Here is a 22,110-nt window from a genome sequence, read left to right as displayed (position 1 = left end):
TTTATCAAAACACAGAACAGCTGATATTTTCCTTTCTTTTTACTTCAACCTTTACGATACATTTCTATAATTCAGTGTCTTAAGCTTCACACCCAAACAGTTCAGGTTGAACATCATTGAAGTCAATCAGCGAGGAAGATGTAAACATACAGTGAGTTAAACCAAGCTTTAAAAGAATGCAAATGATCGGCTGAAGGACTTAATTTTACTGGATCACATCCAGAGTACCAAAAATAGATTATTATAATTAACTGGCCAATAAATAACATCAGGATTATCTTTAGCTTCTGTATTGACATTGCAGATTGTTCTGATTATGGAAACGTTGATTTACAGTCCTGTTCTTTTCTACAATTTGCTCACAAAAAAGCTAAAACATCTTTGGTTTGTCAGCGAGGTACGAGTTGGCTTCCCGCTGAAATTCCTGAGACAAGCGAGGAAACAGTAATCTGATGCGATACCCTGATGAGACGAGCCCGCGGACCCGCAGAGTCCGAGGCTGCTGATTGGCTGTCAGGCACTTGAAGATCAGTTTGGTGCAAATGGCTGCGAAAGCAAACCGTTGGAAGAAGCACTGCCGTCGTGTCCCGAGGGAGCAGCGCTACTGACGGTGTCCAGGGAACGGCGCGGCACCGCCGCTGGACTGGAACTGGTGGTACTGGTCATACTGGTCGGGCTGGGCTCTGCTCAGGCCGCCGATATCTCTGTCGATTATTTCATTCACTGCAACAAAACCAGACGTAGGAGACACAATCATTCATAATGTAACAGTTCCATTTAGTGGCACAGACGTGTTTACTTGTTCTGGAGCTTTCAACCCCAAAGTCTTGATCAGGAAGAAACCTGCAAGAAGTAGTAGAAAGCTCCAAAAATCCTACTAAGTAGACCTTGAGTTAAGATTTTTTTTTTTCAAACAGCAAGCATGGAAGAAAATGTATGTTTTGAATGTCAAACTAAACAAATACTGGCAATTTATTTTCCTAATGATTTATTAGGGAAATATATATTGATAAGTTATCTTTCACTGGAGTGTTTTTATCCATAATTTCTTGGTGGTGAGTTACATCGCAGCAGGCACACCTCCAGTTTTGTAAACAAATATAATATAAATAAAATATAGATTAACTGTGGACAAAGTTAAAATATTAAACGATGTGTAGAAAGGAAGGGAAGCTCAGCGGAGATTAGAAATGATAGACTTTATTATTGTTATTAGATGTAGTAATAAAGCTGCTCTGCTGATCCTATTTAAACGGCATTCGGTCTAAACATAGCTCTGCTGTGAAACGTGAGGCTCACGAATCATCGCCAACTACAGGTCCACCGATAGTGGATTAAAGGTTAAAGGCCGACATTATAACGAAAACTATGAATTTCCAAGGTACAAATATTTTACAATATAAAAACCTCACAAATTAACAAGAGAAAATCCTCAGAAACTTTGAGATAAAAGTAGTAAATCTGACACGAATATCCTCCAAACTTTACAAGAAAGAAACCTATCACTGTCTGAGATAAGAAAGCCATACATTTATGGACCTTGCTTTGATCACTGGTGCACAGCCATGTTGGAGCAGGAAGGGGTAATCCCCAAACTGGTCCACAAAGTTGGGAGCATGGAATTGCCCAACATCTCTTGGTATGCTGAAGCAGTCAGAGTTCCTTTCACTGGAACTAAGGGGCCAAGCCCAGCTCCTGAAAAACACCCCCACACCATAATCCCCCTCCACCAAACTTTACACGTGGCACAATGCAGTCAGACAAGTACCGTTGTCCTGGCAACCGCCAAACCCAGAATTGTCCATCAGATTGCCAGATGGAGAAGCGTGATTGGTCCCTCCAGAGAACGTCTCCACTGCTGCTGTATGTTTTGGAGATATCGGCTCCAATATAATGGGACTAGTTGGTGCTCAAAGAAACAAAACTAAAGTTGCTTCAACATCATGTAACTTTCTCTATTTCAACGTGAAGCACATGGACACAAAGGAGTGTAATGTGTTGAAAACAATGGTTAAAGTAATCTAAACACTTTGAACCGGTTGATGGCCTCCCGACCCGAAAGCTCTCAAGATAAATGTGAGGTCAAAAGACAATAACAAGATAGCAAAGAAGGAAAAAAAAAACTTTACTTTTGCAGACTAAGTTATAATATTTGCTTTACTGGAATTACTGGTTTATTATATATCTGCAAGAAAAAGAGGATTCACTCATTGGTTGACCTGGAAACAACCTGTTACGATTGGCTTGTTGAGGGAAAAAGGAAGCAACACGAAACACCAAAAAGATGCTTTACGGTTTTATAAAAAAGAAAAAGAGTTAAACATAAGTGATAGTGAATTAATTAGGATAACTAAACGACAATGAGGCTAAAGAGGGTGCTGTTTTAAATCAAAGAAAGCAATATCACCAAAAGATAATCTATAAAAAGTTAGAGCTCATCTAACGAAGGGTAACAAAAATCTGGACATCATCCGACCTTCAAATCACCGAATCAAACCCTCCCGGCTAGCAGCAATAATCATTATCATCATCATCATCATCATCATCATCATCATTATTATTATTATTATTATTATTATTATTATTATTATTATTATTATTATTATTATCCTGCTGCAAACACAGTGGTTTCACAGCAGCGACGGGGCGTTGATGCTGGAACTCTGAGCAGCTTCGGTTTGTCCAGCAGCACCAGATGAGTTCAAAGTCGACTGAAAGGCGAGGAGGAAAGGGGGCGGCGGCTAGGCGGAGGGTCAGAGGCCTGACGACAGCTGCTGCCCGCCAACTGAGGCGCTGCAACCATTTTAAACCCCATCTGCATCACTGAGAGCAGCAACAAGCAGACTATTATTAACCCAGATCAGAGAGAAACGCAGCATTCACACACAAACACAGAGGCCCCCACGTATTAATAACCAACGCCACACCCAGACCCCAACACACACCTCGTCATGAGGCCAGCTCACAGGAACTAACTGCATTATGTGAACGCCAGGACCAGGTTTCACAAGTCTAAGCAGGCTGTTGTGCACAGTTCACCACATTGTCCAGTGTCAATGTTTCAGGTGAAAAGGTTCCACATTAAAACTGAATTCTAGGTTCAATCTAACTGTTGTTTAACAGCATTTTAAAGCCTTTATTTCAACTTGTGAGATGGAAGTAGTCAGACATTCAATTTAAGTAAAAGTAGTACAGCCACAGTGTAGAAATACTCTGTTGCAAGCAAGAAGTCCTGCATTTAAACTCTTTCTTAGGTGGTTTGAGAAGTTTCTGTGGACGTTGTGGAGTTTAAGACTAACGACTGGGTTCACACTGAGCGACGCAAAGCATCGCGTCCTTTCATGTAAACCCAGTGTTTCTGTCTGTGTGTCTGCCTGTCACGGGCTCTCCATTTAGACAACTGACAAATACGTGGAATAAAAACACAACGTTAATTCCAAACCCACAATCACAAACGGCAGTGTCACCAGGCTATTTCTAAGTGATAAAGTGGATGGATTTTGATATTGGATCATGTGGGAGGGGAATCTGGGGAATTTAAGAACAGCAGGGAGAGAGGGGAGGACAGTGGGATGCATTTGTATTATCATTTATCAGAATCAGGTCTATAATTGATGATATATATCATTTTTGTAGTTTGCAGTAGATTATCAGTGTCATTTCTTGCCAGATTCGCTCATGGCAACCAGAGTAAAGATGCCGAAACTATCTCTGCAGACTCTGCGGCGCCTTTGAAGCCTACAGGGGGATTGTTAATGAGTGCAGCCAGCTTCCTACCGTCATCCAGTGTGATCTCCCGGAGGCCCAAGGGTCCCAGATTTGGCCGGTCTTCTGGCTCCTGCTTGATGCTCGGCACTCCTCCCGGGTTGGAAAGCGGAGAGTTCTTCTGGGGGTCTGCGGGGGCCACAAAGACTCTCCTGGAGCTCAGAGACGGAGAGTGTTCTCGCTGAGGTCGACCAGAGGAGGCGGGAGGGGGCATGGTGAAGGTCTGAAGGGGCATTGAAGAGGCCTGGGGAGGCAGCGTGCAGATCTGAGGAGGGATGGAGGAGGTCTGAGGGGGCGCGGTGAAGGTCTGAAGAGGCATGATACAGGTCTGAAGAGGAATCAAGGTCTGAAGGGGGACTGAAGATGTCTGAGAGGGCGAGGAGGAGGTGTGATGAAACATTAAGGGGGTCTGAAGGGGGAGAGAGGAGGGAGGAGGATGATGAAGACGAGGCATGCTCTGGGAAGGAGGACCACAATGCACCGGGATGTCACAGGAATCATAATAAACCAAGTCTGGGTCCAGCGCTCGGTTGTGGGAGGGCAGCTGGCAGAAGCCAGAGGGATTGTGGGAGATGGTGTCCCAGCGCTCCTGTTTGACTCCACCAGCAGGGAGGTGACGTGTGACTGCAGGCAAGTAGGTGAAGCTCTGTGTTAGACTTCTTCTTCTCTTCCCGTTTGAGACGTAGAACTGGACTTGGACGGGATCGGCTATCTTCTTATCGTAAGGAGGAACCTCCACCACGATGCTGGACTGAAACACAGAGAAGAAACCTGCTGTCAATCTGCTGCAACTAAGAACAACAAACACCTTAATTCTTTCTTCTTCTTCCTCCTTCGTTTTGTTTTGTGCAGAAAAATGTTTATGACCAAGAGTCACTATGATTTTTAAAAAAAAAATGTTTTTTTTCTTAAGTTTTGAAAGTTATTATTTTTTATTATTATTATTCTTAAAACAAACACTGTTGGTGGAACAGAAAAAAAAAAAAAAAAAACAACAACAAAAACAATTTACATTTTCGCAATCATCTCGATCAATCAACAGCTTGGCAAAATTCATAATTTTTAATCTTTCTCTTCTGTTCTAAAAACTCTTTTGAGATTGTTGAATAGTTTGTTTTCACTAAAAAGAAGATTTGCGTTCCATCTGTGATGCAATACAAATATTTGTTTCCAAACTAAATGTGTCTTTAAAGGATTTCTGGTATGTTTTATGGGTTTATGCATATGTGGATGATTATCCGCATTAGGGATGTCAACGGTTACTCACTGACAACATTACTTGTCTGGTAATGCACGTCGACCGGTTTATATCTATATGTCAACAAATAGAGCAAAATCAGGTGCAGGCTTGAATGAGGTTGGGTTATCAAAGCAAAATGACATGGGGGATGGGGATGATATTGTGAAAAGCAACTATCTGGGTCAGTCTGTGTCACCGATGTCGGCAGACTGACGCCGATAACTGTCTTGGTGTGTCAGGGCCTTAAGTTGTTCCCATCTTTGCAAACACTTGCAGGTTTTACGGTTTGTCCTGAATCATGTCGTCTCGTAAGTCGACTGTGTTTTCACCACTGCTCTGTGTGCATCTTTAGAGTGAACACAACCTGAGCCACCTGAGAGTAAGATGCTTCAGGAAGAATTCAACATAGAAACAAACCAACATGTATTAACTTGTGCTAGATTACATGCCCAGATTCACAGTCAGCATAAACACACGTTGTCATTAAAGGTGCTAATGACAACATTGATAACATCCAGCCACTAGATGTTGCACTCGCACTCCCCCCTTCCATTGCATTCAGGACATAACGCAGCTGTTGCTCGAAGCGCCCTCAATGGGTTGCCAGTTCTTAGCACTTGGGACTGGGACCGAAATGCCACCCGCTAACCATCAAACTCAGCCATTTTTCCGTTTGATTTTTTCCACTCTAACTGGCAACCCAAAAGACCCTTGACCCCCGACTACAGAAAAACCACATGATACCAACGTTGTTATTCTATTGGCTCACAAGCCTTGCTAGAAGCCACACATCACACATCTACACAGAGCTAGAACAAAACATTCATTACAGACCGACACATTCACAATCAAAAATGTTTTTCACAAGAAGTGATACTTTGATTCTGTACCCTTCTAAAAGCTCTGTGGATGTATTCTTTTTTTTAATTATTCATTTGAATAAAAATGTTCAATATGACCTTAAACTTCCTCAACGACATTTCTTCACATTGCAACCTCATTACAACACAGACGCTGCTGACTGATGAGTATTATGACAGATGTCTGATTTATCCATCAGGAAATACACATTTTAGCCCAGAAATATTATCAGGGATACCCGGATTTTGACTTTTTGGAGTATTTTTTGTCATCTAACTACTAAATACTTGGATTGTTATGAACACACGTTATTATCGTTATTTTCCTGCTCTGAGGAAATGTCACACCATCGTATCTTTTACACATTAGCTGGCTGGTTGCAGCAGTGACTGTGTAGACTGAGTAGGTGAGACTGGTGGCACATGAATGACCGCTGTAGCTCAACATGAGTATCACGTTGTAGTGGGAGTGACTGGAAGACGATGGTCGATGTACAGGGAGACTGCACCACCTCTTAACTGGGTTCACACGGTTGGAGCTGCACACAAACACAATGCAAACACGCAAATAGACCTGAATCGCGGCGCATGTGGCGAATGAGGCAATTTTGTGTTTTGTGATTCTTTTTTGGGGAAATATTTCATTGAGATTCTCCTCCTGTCATCCGGATGTTGCTGAATCAGAAATGGATGATACAAATCTCGTCTCGTATGTCTGTGGTCCCCCAGAGGTCTACAATAGACTGTTTATGGTACATGACATGTTAGATTAGACGTTATTTAAGTGTTGAATGTTAGCATAGCCTAGCAGCCACCAATCCAAACAAGCATTTAACGGTCTTTCTTTCCCTCCTCATCCAAACAGCAGAGTTGTTGGAGGGATCCAGATCGGCAGAGTGAATCAGGAAGTAAGCATTGACAAACAGGCAGGCCGTCCAATTATTTTCTTCTGACAACTTTTTTGATTGGATGGGGTTTTTAACAGTCCTGTTACGGCCACAGATTTTAATGTCAGAGCATTTAATGTATTCATTGCTATCAGTATGTTCCGAGGATTTTAAGTAATATAACAGAAAGCGTTTCTGAATAGAATCACCTACTCAACCTTTAAGTGGACGCTACGTTTCCAGTCTCAGGGCAGGTTGGGGAATAGTCATGAAATGCAATCTCAGCATGAAAACAACGCCAATGGAGAGTTCATGAGGGTCATTTCTCCTGGTGGACCCCAAACGCATCCATGTGACTATGCAATGTCCAGAGCTAGTGACGTAGGATTCAATACTGAGAAAGACTACTGATGGTGGGGGGTGAGGTGGGGGAGGGGTCCAACAACAGTGGACGTCCAACCAGGAGACCGGCGTTGGACACCATGTGTCCCAAAGTGTTGTTGTTAACTGACACGTTAGTGATGTTTTTCCTAAACTCTATGTGGAGCTGAAGTTGCTCTCTGTGCTCTCTTGGAAGCCACAGACTCCTTTGACAGAAGCATCTTCCATATTGGTTTGTTTTTGATCTGACCTAACATAGCGTCCGCAGCAGGACATCCATTAGCTTGGTTGCTATAATACACACTGATATGGATCAGGATATATGTATATTTTAATACATAATGGACATAACAGTTCTATTACAGCCTATAAAAAATGATATATGTATATATATATATATATATATATATATATATATATTAGGGCTGTCAAAAGATTGATTTTTTTAATCGCGATTAATCGCATTTTGTCCATAGTTAACTCGTGATTAATCGCAAATTAATCGCATTTTTTGGCAAATTTTTTTTTTCTACTAAATGTACCTTAATGTATTTTTTTCATATTCTTAATACTTTTAACAACATAAGGGCAAATATACTTGATTTATGAAAATGTTTATTTAACACTTCAAATATCCCCTTACCAAAACATGGGATCAAAACTGGGTTATAAGAATATATCACAAACAATTAAAGTGAACATGTCACAGGAGATAGTGTAACAGGAGATAAGTACAGTTAGGATATAAGTGCATTGGCTTGCAAGTGATATCTCAGACTGGACGTATTTCTATGGTAGCTCATTTCATACCCACAGTACGCGCAGATGACTTTGGTCTTATCGACTGAACCATCTGGCAGTCTTTTGAAGGTGAACAGCTTTTCACATAAGGTGCGTGTCCACAGGCAGCGGTGTTTCCCCGCGTCCCATTCATTGTCTATGTGAAACGCCGTGCAATGCATTCTGGTAGCGTCGCGGCGAATGTCGAGAGACGGCGCGCGAGTTGGCCGCTCCTCATTTGCCTTGAAGTCGAATCTACTTTATGCTAATCAGAGGCGCCGGGCTCGACTCGCCGCCTCGGGAACGCTCGCAAAAATGTGTTGTTTGAAGGAGAGCGCCTGTCAATCATCCTCTAGTGGCAGCCCACCAAGCGTGCAATACTGGGAAGCGGCGCGTCCACACGCGTTTAAAATCGCCCCTGTGGACACGTACCTATAGACAATGAATGGGACGCGGGGAAACACCGCTGCCTGTTGACACGTACCTTCCCTCTGGATCAAGACTACAGGTGCCACCGACGGCCATAAATCATACAATGCGCGTTTTTTTTTTTTTTTAATACCGAGCGTTAATCGCGCGTTAAAAAAATTAACGGCGTTAAGAGGATGTTGCGTTAACGCGTTATTAACGCGTTAACTTTGACAGCCCTAATATATATATATATATATATATGTATACATGTGTGAACATTAGGGCTGAAACGATTCCTCGAGTAATTCGAGTACCTCGATTACAAAAAATGGTCCGAGGATTTTTTTCTGCCTCGAGGAATCGTTAATTTAATTGTAGTTCAAGCGGCCGCACGGACTACTTTCAATTTGGCACAACGTGCTTACGTCGCCTACGCAAGGAAGACCGGAGAAGAAAGGAGGAGGAGGAGGAAGCGGACGTACAGGTGTTTGACTGAGGGAGCGGGAAAATGGCAGAGGCGAGGAGAAATAGCGACGATGAAACAGAAGAAAAAGGCGATAATAAAAGACAGAAAATGTTGAAAGTGTGGGAGCATTTTCCGACTGAAAAGAAAGGAGAACACCGTGACGTGTATTCGTTGTAACACGGTCCTTGCATACCACAACAGCACGTCTTCTATGTTGCAGCATCTCCGCAGAAAACACCCGGACTCGAGCGGAGGACCGGAGACAAGGTAATATTAACGTAGCAAATCAGTGTGATCAACGTGAATGTATTTTACGAACATAAACGCCAGCCTTGCAGAGGGCTAGGTTTTTGTTAATTATGACTGACTACTGTCAAGTTTGTGGTTAGTTTATTATGAGCGTGACGACATGACTTCATAGAGGGTTGATTTAAAATTTAAAAGGATTGTGTTCCAATACAGTAGTTGTCTTAATTGTGGACACTGCAAAAACTCAAAATCTTTAAAAAAAATATTTATCCCTAGTCAGCTGGTGTAAATTCATAAATGCACAGCCATGAACCTACTGTATTAAGTCATTTAGTCATAGTAATATCATTTAACTAATTATTATTTCTCTTCTTTTTTCAGTAAATCATCACAGTCTCGGATGGACAAATTTATCTGTAAAGCACCATTCTGTGGCCCTGAGCAAGCAGCTGAGCTAACAAAGAGCATTTTAAACATGTTAGTCAAAGACATTTATTTTTGATATCTTGAAAGTAATTTAATTTAATTTATTTTTATTTGTGTTTTATTTATTCTTATTTATGTTAGCAGTTGCCTCTTTTGTAATGTTTCAAGACCAGAAAATACTTGCTTGTGAATTTAAGAAATAAAAACAGTTGATTCTAAAAAAGGAAACCAATTGGTCATTCATTATTAAGTGAAATATGTTATTTTCTCTTGTGTATTCATAATTGCTCTTTAACCAAGCAAAAATACGTTTTATCCGATTACTCGATTAATCGATGTAATTTTCAGTAGAGTACTCGATTACTAAAATATTCGATAGCTGCAGCCCTAGTGAACATTAATATTTTTAAATAGTTTTTCAGCTAAATAAATGTAGTATTTTCAACATTTTTTGAAAATGATGTCTCTACTTACTCCACTGCTTTTTTCCAGCACAACTCTGGCATCCTTTTCCCACAGGGATCTCCCGTCTGTGGGGACACAATGTGTTAGTTAAAAAAAAGAGTCATTCAGGTGGCAGGATGTTGAGGGACTTGCTGATGTCTCACCAGGCCCTTTCTCCATGAAGACCACCCTGGACTGTGTGGAGATGTTGGACCCGCTGATGAGCAGCTCCTCTCCTCCGCCCACAGAGCAGCTGGTTGGACTGAAGCTCTCCACCTGAGGAAGCTCCTGGCCTGAGCGCTGGGCTAAAACACAATTTGGTATTTAAATTTGTGTTTTCTCCATTTCACATGGCATGAACACATTTACTTTAGAGGACACATTCAAATATATTCACTCAGTTTGTCAAATTGAGCACAAACATGAAGCAATACTGAATTTCCCCCTCTGCTTGTTGGACAATAATCTGGTTTCTAAATGAAGGGAAAAAGGCCTTCTGTTGAATGTCTACTACACTGGAGGTCACTCAACATCAGAACGAGCTGTGATTCATCAACAATACAAAGACTCACAGCACTCCACGGGATTGGATGTCGTCTGCAGCCACAGCATGCGGCCGTCCGGCTGAGGGACGGCGACCCTGAACACGACTCGGACCCTGGTGTTCTTCCTCCCCATGTCGATCTCTCCTTTCTTCAGCTCGATGTCTGCGTTACGCAGCTTCAAGATGCCGGCGCAGTCAATGCTGTGGGAAAGATAACCAGAAGACGTGCCTTTATCAAGATACACAGAAGAACTGGACAAGGAAAAGGCCTCATTAGTTAATCATCAAACATCTTCCGGAGATCAAAGTGTATAAAAAATACCTGGCGGACATGTTGTTTGCTGGAAGCAGAGGGATCTCCAAGATTTTCGTGCCGCCCATAATCTTCTCCTGGCAGGTGGTGGTCACCGTCTTGCCCGTCACCCGGTGGACCTGGTAGAAGGAGTGAGGGCGGGGGCAGCCGTCGGTGGCGGTGCCGATGAACAGCAGCAGGCTGAGCGGCTGCTCGCTGGGTCCCATCAACTGGAAAAGACACAAAGTCAAAATGATACACGTCTGATGATCAGCTGCCAAACATCTTACCAGTAACTTGTTGCTCGTAGCGACGAAGCATCTTCACACTCCATCACTGTGTGTAAAATGTTGCAGAAAGAGTGATGATAGTGAAAATAGTCAATAAGTCAAAAGTAACAAAGGTTTCCAAGGTTTCACCAAGGTTTCATCAACCATGGTTGAAATAACCACTGTTTCTGATTTCAAGATTCTTTGTGCGTGTTGGGAAGTCCCAGATACACTGGAAACCACACCAAACAGCATCCTGTCTGAGTTCATGACCTCTTCCCCCCACCAACCCTCTCGGTCCCTCTGATCCACATCAGCCCGTCTCCTCTCCATCCACAAAGCCAACCTCTGCAGCTTCAGGGACAGAGCCTCCTCCAGCAGCAGCTCCCAGGCTCTGGACCCCCCAATCTCACCCATCCGTGAGTCCCTCACCACATTTCAGTCCCGCCTCCAAACCCACCTCTTCTCCTCTTCCTACCACTAGCCCCACACACTTGTCTTATTTTTTTTTTGTTTGTTTTGTTTGTTTTTCTCTGTAAAGCCTCTTTGGGTTTGGAAAAGCGCTAACAAATTACATTTGTTATTATTATTATTGTAACATCATCCAGAGGTATTGCCTGGATCTAGTCAGACGCACGTCGGCTGGTTTAGCACAGCTGGATGAACCCAAAATTAACTGGTCAGCTGGGATTTAATTGCAATGAACCAATTCAAAGGATGTTGAAATAACAACATCATCAGATGATTATGATCAGTGGAAAGTCTGGAGTCAAGCTTTGTTCGGTCTGTCTCTAAGACTACAAGCAAACATTGTAGCTGCTCCATCAACACTTCAGACATGAATACGGCAGCAGCCTTGTTGTTTGGACCACAGACGGTCTCTGGTTTCTCCACATACATATACACACAGTCTGGTCTCTGGAGGACGAGAGGAGCATCCCAAACCTCATAGACTTTCACGACACAGCATTTTGTTTCTGTACTTAAAACACAAATATATGATAATGGCGATCAAAAAAGCAAATAAGCAAAGTTCCCCAAAGGTCAGACAGTTCTTCTAAATGGTCCATGTTGGTAAGGCTCATGTAGGTGTTATAACTACAAGGTAGCCTACAACATTATACAGTAGACAACACCTTTGATTATCTTTCTGTTTGCTGCTGCTTTTTATGAAATCATTTCTTCCCATTTCTGTTTCTTCATAGTTTAGCTCATTTTTGTTTCTATTTTCTTAAATAATAAATAATACATTTAATTGCATTTAAATATCCTTTAATAACATGGTTCATTTGGACTTTTGATGTTTTATGTAAAGCGCTTTGAATGGCCTTGTTGCTGAAATGTGCTCTATAACTAAAATGTCCTTGATGAAGGCCTGATAGCTGCAAGTTAAACAGCAAATTTGCTAAACTGTCAGTACTATGCCATCAGACTAATACATATTCTTCTCCAATGACAATTAAAAGGAAGTAAGAAATATTTATAGAAATTGACAATAAGTTCAACATAAATAAATACATAGTAAAAGATAAATCTAAACATGTGTATGCTTTATAATAGCAGCAGGATTTTACTGAACTCTGTAAACAAAACAAAATAAGCAACACATGTTGCAACAGGAAGCTGCTCTGCCTTCAGCAGCAGCCTGAGAATGTGACACCCAGAATAGCCTGCTGGTGTCTGTTACACACCAGGCCTTGATGGAGCTTTCCTTCGCCCGTTTGTTCTCTAAACCACGAGCCCAACACAACCTCAGCCGCTCTGTGACACATCCCTGGTGGATCAATCAATTCTCCAAAATATCGGAAAATTGAAATTCACTATTTTCCAGAGCCCAGGCTGACGTATTTAAATGCCAACTAACAGTCTCATCACGCAAAAAAACAAAACAAAACACACACATTCAATTAACTGTAATAGAAACCAGAGAAAATCCTCACATTTAAGAAGCTGGAACAAGAGAATGTTTAACAATTTCACAATGAATTTCATTCATTGACAAAATAACAAAATAGTTGTCAATTCATTTGCTGTCGATTTCAGCACAATGCCAGATAAATGAACACCGGTATGCGTTTCATTCCAGGTTAACCGAGTTTTGACACATTTTAGGGCTAAGTTAAGGAACTGCTTGTATTTTGTGCAAACACTTAAGATGTGATGGCTCTGGTACCATCGGAACATGTCTTACCATAATGTATTGGGTTTATCTCATAAGTCATTTGTTTCCCAACTAAATGACATGGGTACCAGTATAACATTGTATTCCCACTGACGGATCACAGGAGGTAAGAAGTAAGACTAAAGCTACAACATCATCTAAATCTTGTGTGTTATTCAGAAGCCAGGACTTACTTTGACGACAGGATGTCCTACATTCGCTGCTTTAATGGACCCTCTGCTGCCCTCCGTCTCATAATGCGCCCTGTGGTAGGATTTGGGCTGGACCTCCACCTTTAGCTCACACTGGTCAAACTGGCTGGGCAGAGGCCAGTCCAGAGGAGGGGGCGATGAGGGCCTGGAGGCAGAGACAACAGGCACATAATGCTCAGTATGCCACAGACGTTTACACTGGAAGTAATGGATCTTCCCCAAAACAAGAAACTATGCTTGAGTTAGATCAGAAGATGCATATCATTCATGTTTGTTTGGTAGATGAAGCTGTGTTTTGTTACCCTTGGACAGAGCGAGGCTAGCCATTTCCCCCCGTTTACAGTCTTTGTGCTATGCTAAGCTGATGGGATGCTGCCTGCTGGCTGTACCTTCCTAGTTAACCAGTAGATATGAGAGTGGTGTCAACCTTCTTATCTAACTCTCCACCAGGAGAAAAAGGACCTTTTCCAAAATGATCTCTCTTTTAAGAATGTTCTTACTCTACTTTCCGTAACATCGATTAAAGGTCCTGTGTGTTGGCGGTGTCTAGCGTCTGAGGTTGCAGAAAATCTCTGTGTTCAGAGACATTCAGAGAACAAGCACATGTGTAAGTGATCATAGCTGTATGAAGGTAAGGCCAACCTGAACAGAGGAGGGTTCCCAGGTTTGGGTTTGTTCCAGCTGAAGTGAGAGGGCACCTGAAGGAAGAGATCTGCCAGGCAGTCCGTTTCCCGTCCCTCCTCCCCAGGAGAATCCTGCAAGGGCTCCAGCCTCGGGTCTCCTTGACTGGCCAGGAGGCCCAGCTGGGTCCCGGATGTCCTCCTGGTCTTGGAGGGGACGTCCAGCTCCTGGTAGCCGGACATCAGGAGGGACCCGAGGGCGCCGGCAGGGCTTCCCTGCCAGGTGTCGTCCGTTACGCTGCCCCGTGGAGAGGCACCCGGCGTGGGGCTGGGGGAGTGGTGAGGGGAGGGTGAGCGGGCTTTGGGGTCGGCACCGGAGTGGCGTCTCTTCCCGCACGGGGACGTTGGTCTGGATGATGGCCTGAGAAGGAAGTGTGGTCGGGATTAGCAGGATTTCACCAGCGTCAGTGTTGAATCAAGATTCATATTTAACATTTGAACCAATAAACAAACAAATATAAATTGGGCTCTGAAGCTAGATGGACTTCCTTACAGACAAGAAAGTAAGGTAAGAAGAGGACAAGAGATCCCAATGAGACAAACTAGTTTAACAAGTAAGGTTTCTAATGCCATATTAGTAATGGTGGCATATAACACTGTACCTGGAGGTGGGCCGGCGGTATAGCCAACTGTCCTCGGTGACACTGGTGCGAGGGGAGTGACAAGGCGACTGGCGGGGCGACTGATGGGGTGACAGTGCCGGACTGAAGGCTGACGGATGTTGGTATTTTTCTTGCCACAGCTCCACCCCAAATGCCCCGCCCCCGCAGCCCGGGGACCCTTGAGGTGACCCACGCGGGGACCCCAGGGCGAGGCGGGCGGCCTCGCGCAGCTCCCCCTCCACATCATCGTAGACGTGGGAGAAGGACTCGCAGGAGGAGAGGTCGGACATCCAGCTCCTGGAGGACAGGCTGCTGCAGGGGCTTGGACAGAGCGCTGGGTCCCTGTAGCAAGGGTCCAGGGGCAGGTAGAGCTGGCCTCTGGACCAGGAGACCTCGGGGTAACCCCCCTCGGCCCCGCCCACCACCAGAGCTCCCTGGCTACTGCCCAGCTCCACATGATTGTTAGGTGCGATGGAGGTGATCTGGATACTCGGGCATTCAAAGGTTCTGGGGTTCCCCTGGGCCCCATACTGAGGTCTCTGGGACTGGTAGTCCACTTGCTGGTAGGGGAAACTTTGTAGCTCTTGGCTGATGAGCTGCTCGGCCAGAGCCTGAGTGGCGGAAGGAGGTGTCCTCACATTCAGATCAGGACCTGTGAGAGATAAACCGACAGGGAAATCAGATCTGGGATCGTTTGCATTGCAAACACACTTGCTTCTTTATTGTCTCGTTGGATCAGCCAAAGTGCTGTACTGTCTGTTCACACTCAGCCATCATCTGGATGCAACCAGCAGACACAGTCAGCTGTATAGCTTGAAAAAAACAAACATCTCCTAACATCCCAAAACTCTTTCATGAAATAACACACCCCTGCATTAAAGTACAGAGCCACTAACTCACACAGACATTTTCAGATTATTTCAGATGTGTATTGAGGCCGACATCTGCAACAGTTTCTACCTTCTGCTCTCGTCGCGTTACAACTTAGTTCCTTCATGTAAAACTTGATTGTTGTTTGTCCACAACAACACTTATTTGTGATGGAAACTGAAATCTGATCAGTGTGATTTTTGATTTTGAGTTATTTGATTTGAAGAAAATGTTGTGCTGGATAACAAACACTAACAAATGTAAATTACTTTAAACAACTGTATGGTTGGAAGGTGGTTGTCTTCGGTGGGCTTTCTTTTGTTGCGGGCGTCACTTTTATTTTGAACTGACAAGCTGGAAGTTGAGCTGGCTACAAAGATAAACACTAACACATTACAAACACTATAAGCTCAACACAACACAATGCATGAGGCATAAAGCAGGCATGATGGGAAATATAATATAATCACTAGCTTATGCCTATGACTGACGAAATAAAATAGCAGCTAGCCTACTTTCCCTGACTGATATCATAAAAATATGATAAAATAAGCAGGCAATTCAGGTAAAATCAGGATATGCTTTCAGATAAATATTGTTTTAGACGAGACGTAAAACAGACACTGACTCAGACAGCCTTATTTGTTTGTATATATATATATTATGGATATAAGAAATATAAATATCAGCCGTTATATCGATATCAGAATTTTTTAAAGCTATGACATAAGAATTGGCCCCTCCCATCTAAACTAAGTCGTCACCTTGGATCTCGCTAATTCAGTTTGGTTGCAGATTAAATGACAATAAAAAGGAGTTGCATCTTCTCGTAGTTTAGTCTTTAAACTCCGCCTGTTGATGTCATTTGCATGTCACACTGCACAACTTTATGACCTGTAGTGGTCATCTGGCTGAGCAAGTCATTCACACAGCTGCACACACTCCTCACCACAGGCCGGCTATTAATATCCCTGTGTGGCTCCAACACACACACCTCACAGTCTACATGCAAAACCAAAAAGATGTCACAACTATGATGTGCTTCAGCGGCTCTACTCTTCTTTTGCAAATGAGGCCTCAATGTGTCCCTCCAGGGGGGGGGCGTGCCTGCCGCCATCTGGGTGCCACAGAGCGGTTCGAAAAGCAGGAAGTAAAACCTGCTGGCAGACGAGCATGGCGGCACTCTGTCTGTAGAGAACCTGAAATACAAGCACCCACCACACATCTACAGTCTGTCTGTCTGTCTGTCTGTCTGTCTGTCTGTCCACTTTTCTCCTCACTTAGGCACCATCTTTGAAACTATTGGCTATTTTTTTTTTTTGCAAAACTACACGCTCACCACAAAACCAGACAGCAAACCAGCAAAACACGAAACATTCTCTTTAAGGAAATTGTTTTTGCATCAATACACTACACACTATATGTTCAGATATGACAGAGGATAGGAATTATGGAGAAGGGGTGGGATTACATACGTGTATACTCCTTCCCACTCCTTTTCAGACAAAAATAAATAAAATAAAAATGTTATTCATATATCTCTATCCTTTCTAGTTGTGTAATATTTTATTTTCTGTATGACACTTTCTGTATTCATTTTGACATGTTTGAAATAAAAATCAAAAATCTAAAAAAATCTAAATCACTTGCCGTTTCAATAAGCAGCGAAAGGCCAACCACACACTGCTAGTGTGACTGTGCTTGTTCTGTGTGCAGGGCGGAGCTGTTCCTCATACGTAGCGTGAACACATCTTGTAGAGATGCAGACACCATTGTATGCTTTTATCTTCTCACACCTTGATAACAGCAGCAGCCTCTGCTCTCACTGATCACAAATCCTGCAAGCGACTACAGTCGGGACAGAACTCGGCTGCTGGACCAGAACCAAGATGGACGAGCACATCACACCTGTTTACGCCGTTCCAAAATAAGAGACTTTCTCTATAGTGAGCATGTTAGCATTTAGCTCAAAGCTGTACATATGCAGCCTCCCAGAACGGCTAGCATTTCACTTGACTATTACGCTGCTTTCATGTGCAATCAGGCAGAGACAGCATGACAATACATGTTGCTATGGTGAAAATAAGTTACATAAAACATTTTCATGTCTATTGTTTTATGTGTGTATTCTAGTAGTGCATGTAGCTATACAAATGCAGCTTTCTCCTCGAGGGGACTCTGCTTCTTACTCAACCACTGGTACATTTGGAGATGATAACTTGCTCAGTGGGAAACTGCCATGGGAATTCGTTTACGTTTTGCAATAAAATATTTACTAAAAAAACCCACGTCTATTAGAATGTGCCATGAAAAGACATTAATGATGGTGAACGCTAGATAATAAGTGATATTCCATATAATTGTCTACTATATAATTGCCTGTTACATAAAAGTTTAGTGAGTTTCATCCTAAAAATATAAGCCTCAAACACTTTGTGTGTTCAGACAGCACTAAGCTTCGATGGTCCCGAATAATTATAGCAACTGGTCCAACAGCCTGCTGATCAATAAATTCAAACTAGCACACTAATCAATAATACTAATCAATAGACTGTAAAGAGTTTGTACAGCTTTCAGTAGTTTTGGAGGAGGCTGATTCCCTTCTTCACCTGATGATCCACATTTAAAAATTCACCTAAATTTAACAGCAGACAGCTGGATGTGTCACATCCACTAAAGTCAGGCAGCTCAACTTCTGGGTAGACTTTTCAAAGTAAAAGCCTGTGCTTCTCCTAAAAACCCAGCCCTCCAAATGAAAGTGTTCTCTTACATATCTTATATCCACATGGAAAATTACACTGTGCAGCACTGAAAAAACTTGAATTATTAATTAAACTGCCCAACAAATGATTATATTCCATGAACTGACTAAAACCTATTTAAATATGTCAGCTCCGGTAAACACAGCTGTGTATATATTAACTACCAGTGTTACTACATGTCATCGTCCATAGACAACATCAGCCACTTAGCTTGTTTACCGAAATTGCGTGATTTTTTTAAAAAATAGTTTGGGGATTTATTTATTACATTTTTTTTTTTAATTTCCGTATTGAATAAAAGTTACAGAATATACCTGAAAATGTTTGTCAAGTTTATTTAAAACTCACCTCGTCATTAAATTCTACCTTCAAGCTCAAATTCCAGTTTGAAATTCAGTTCTTGTAAGGAACTTTTTTTCCAGGCGAAATAACATTCAGCTATCTTGGCTCTGGTGTGAATGGCAGCCTCAGAGGGCGGAACCAAAGTATAAAGGAGGTCAACGATTGGCTGAAAGTTACACCTCGGGCCTGCGTGGATTTCAGGCTCCTACAGCTCAACAGTCGCCATAAATGTATGATTTTCAACCCAGTACGTCATCCTCATATTCATACTGGGAGTGTTGGGAAGTTGTTCTCTGACCGGTATCTTCTTCTCTACATTGAACTGCGGATCGTAAACTACGGCCAAATCCCAACGCCCCCCCTAAGGTCTAAACCTGAACCCTCAGGGACTTTAACTGACGTCACCTGGTAGATGGTGAGTATGAGCGGCTGTGAGGGCTTGAAATGGTAGAAATACAAATAGGACAGTACTCGCATGTTAGTTTACTTTGATCACACAAAATATATTATCTAAAAGTTTTAATTAAATATGTTTACAGCCTGATGTGAACGTCTTCCAGGATCTTATCATCCCAGACCAGACGGACCTGTCACATCATTGATTTACTTGTTTTAGATAAAACGATTTCAATAAGGTGAATTCAAATAACTGGTTGATGATTAAACCAGGTGTGTATTAATAATAATAATAATAATAATAATAATAATAATAATAATAAACCAGGTGTGTATTAATAATAATAATAATAATAATAATAATAATAAACCAGGTGTGTAGCCTATGATGACCATTATTTCAAGTGTTTTATGCTCCATATTAAATCTTTAATGTTGATGTTTATGTGTAAATGTAATATTCCACACATGCACTGTCCTCTTTGTTTACCTTTTTTTAATTCCTCCCTGCTAACCATGTGTTTCACGTCGCAACGCTATGAACTGTGGGTAATTGCCTCAGGCAAAGTCAGCATCGATGCTGACTTACGGAAAGTGGGCTAAAGGGATCAAAGAGTCCTCGAGCGAGTCCTCACCCACTTCACGAGGTGACCGTGGGACAGACCTGAACCCTCAGGGACTTAACGGGAACGCCCATCAGAGTCTGAGAGTCCGTGAGGGGTGACGTTGGGATCCGGCCCAAGAGTTGTTTATCTCGCTGCTTCCTGGTTACGTGGTCAAATCAGAGCCAGCAAGAGAACTTTTGACCAATGGGATGCAGCCGATCCTTGTGCAGAGAGAGTGTGCTTGATATTGAGGCCGGCGTACGCCGAAATGAGACTCTCTTAAACTTGATATTAGCAACTAGTGCCACCTGGGTCACTTATGTAAACTGGAAGCAGCCGACATTAACAACAAGTGAACCCAGAACCTGCTTCTAGTTTCAGATGTGATTTGATATGAATGCACATATTGTTTAATGGCTTTAATGACTTTGAGTGAATTAGGTAAACACTGATGCACACAACATGTGTTGAAGACTCTGCTAATGGAAAGAAGAATTAGACTATAGGCACCTTTAATGAATGAAACGCTTGGCAAACTAATCAACCACAGTGCTAATGCAGCATGAAAGCAATTACTGTTCGTAGGCACACACACACCTGTTCCCTCGCCTCAGAGTCAATGTGTGTTTTGTTCAGATGCCTGTAATAAAGTGTGTTCAACACAACCTGAAGGTTTTGTTCCAGGTTATAAAATAAATCAGTTAATACCAGGTGGTGAAATATGAAGCTTTGAAATGAGAAGACTATACGTCGTCGCTAGAACACTAGCCCACCTTTAGCTGAGTGGCAGTGACAGAAAGTCATGTGTTCACAGCCTGACGTTAGCTTTTCACTTCTGCCGATTGCATTCCCACTGCAAAAATATAAACAAGGTGTTCATTTGGGAAGATTATCTTGCTGAATAAAACGTTTGCCTGCCACAGTGCTGATTTTCTACAACTATCCAAAATATCAGGGAGGGAACCAGAGCGATGCTGACTTCGGTTGGACTGCAAACATACGTCATCCCTGCAGTGGTTGACATCTGTTTGACTGTGTCCTTTACTGATGATGTGTAAATGTGTTTGCATGACGATCACACCTCAGTCTTACTGCCACTGTACACACACTACCATACAAACACTTACATACCAATACATATTTATGTGGTGAATAGTTAATGAATTGATTGACAGATTAATGTTCCACCTTCACAAATATGAAGATAAAACACTTTTCCTTTTAATTATGTTAATAACAATGTATCAGTAATCATTTTAATACTTTTTGGACTAAACACACATTGTGAAGGTGTCACTTTGGGTCATTGTGACGTCTCACTTGTTTTCACTATTTTAAACAAGTCGAACTATTAATGTATTCATGGAGAAGATAAGCAGATAAAATCCAGAATAAAAATAATATGCAGCTCAACCAACTACAACAGTAAAATGCTGCTTTTACATTAATGCTGATGTATGATAGAATATGTAATAGTAGAACAGTCACTGGGGACATGTTTATACTTTTAATGCTTGAAGTATATTTTTGTGATTATACTTAAAAGCTTTTTGTTAGTCATGTGCACAAAGAAGAAGCAGTCGTTGTCAGTGAAAATATAGTCTCGGGTTCCCTTTATCAATGCTCATAAAATAGTACAAAGAAGATGAAACAAAACGTTTTGGAATCCAATATATGGTGCATTTCAAATTGAAATAAGGGCTATATATATATATATATATATATATATATATATATATATATATAATCTAAATTTGACTTCAATGTAGTAAATGTATATGTTCAATAAGTATAAATACTTCTCATTTCCTAAGAAGTGGATCCATTTAAAACTCTAATATCAGCATTAAAAAAAACGAGAAACATCATATAAAGATCCTCAATTATGCAAAGTGACGTATCTTGTCTCTTATCTAATCTTAAAAATTGTTTCCTCCCGTTTTCATAATAGTGTACTTTATTTTGAAGGCCGAAGCGCTCGACTTCCGGTCTAACAGTCGCTAGTTTTAGTTAGCTTAATGCTTAATGTTGACAAATTGCTAACTAACGTCGCCAAAATGACACGTACCTGCTGCCTGTGCTCCGTCCTCCTCAAAGATCAGTCTGAAGTCCAGCTCCTCCGCGTAGTTTACCGTGGACATTCTACCGGAGACACGCTGACTGTCCTCGGAACACAGCCGTTAAACCGACCTGTCTGTCTTTTTAAAACTGGCCTGTCTCACTCACTTCCATCCGACTGAAAGCAGAACTGTTTCAACTGAGGCGCCAACAACAAACACGTCGAATAAAAGTTGTTAACCGACATTAACACGATGAATAATTACGCCTCCGGACTCGGTAGTAAACACGGAAACGTCCCATTGTTGTTTAAACTTGTTGTGTTTGGTGTTTCTGTTCGTTTGAAGCGAGTTTTACTCTCCTCCAGGTTGATCCCTGTGCTGCGTTCAAGTGCCCTCGTAAAACTCT

The 22,110-nt window shown here is 42.1% G+C and overlaps 1 protein-coding gene across 1 annotated transcript; it reads right to left on the bottom strand.

Annotated features, from left to right (window-relative positions):
- Window positions 1–24: 24 nt before the first annotated feature.
- LOC311019094 (nuclear factor of activated T-cells, cytoplasmic 3-like) lies at window positions 25–22,110 on the bottom strand. Its single transcript, XM_084018304.1, has 10 exons — window positions 21,713–22,110; window positions 14,670–15,321; window positions 14,030–14,428; window positions 13,370–13,532; window positions 10,776–10,975; window positions 10,482–10,654; window positions 10,074–10,214; window positions 9,940–9,995; window positions 3,778–4,516; window positions 25–723 (listed from the first exon to the last, which is right to left on the bottom strand). The coding sequence occupies exons 1-10, from the start codon at window positions 21,783–21,785 to the stop codon at window positions 602–604; spliced, it is 2,718 nt and encodes a 905-aa protein (XP_083874430.1). The 5' UTR covers window positions 21,786–22,110; the 3' UTR covers window positions 25–601.

The sequence above is a fragment of the Eutrigla gurnardus genome, assembly GCF_963514095.1.
Source record: "Eutrigla gurnardus genome assembly, chromosome: 9".
NCBI classification, from domain to species: Eukaryota; Metazoa; Chordata; class Actinopteri; order Perciformes; family Triglidae; genus Eutrigla; species Eutrigla gurnardus.
Note: the sequence above shows the minus strand (reverse complement) of the source record. Positions and strands in the feature narration are given on the sequence as shown.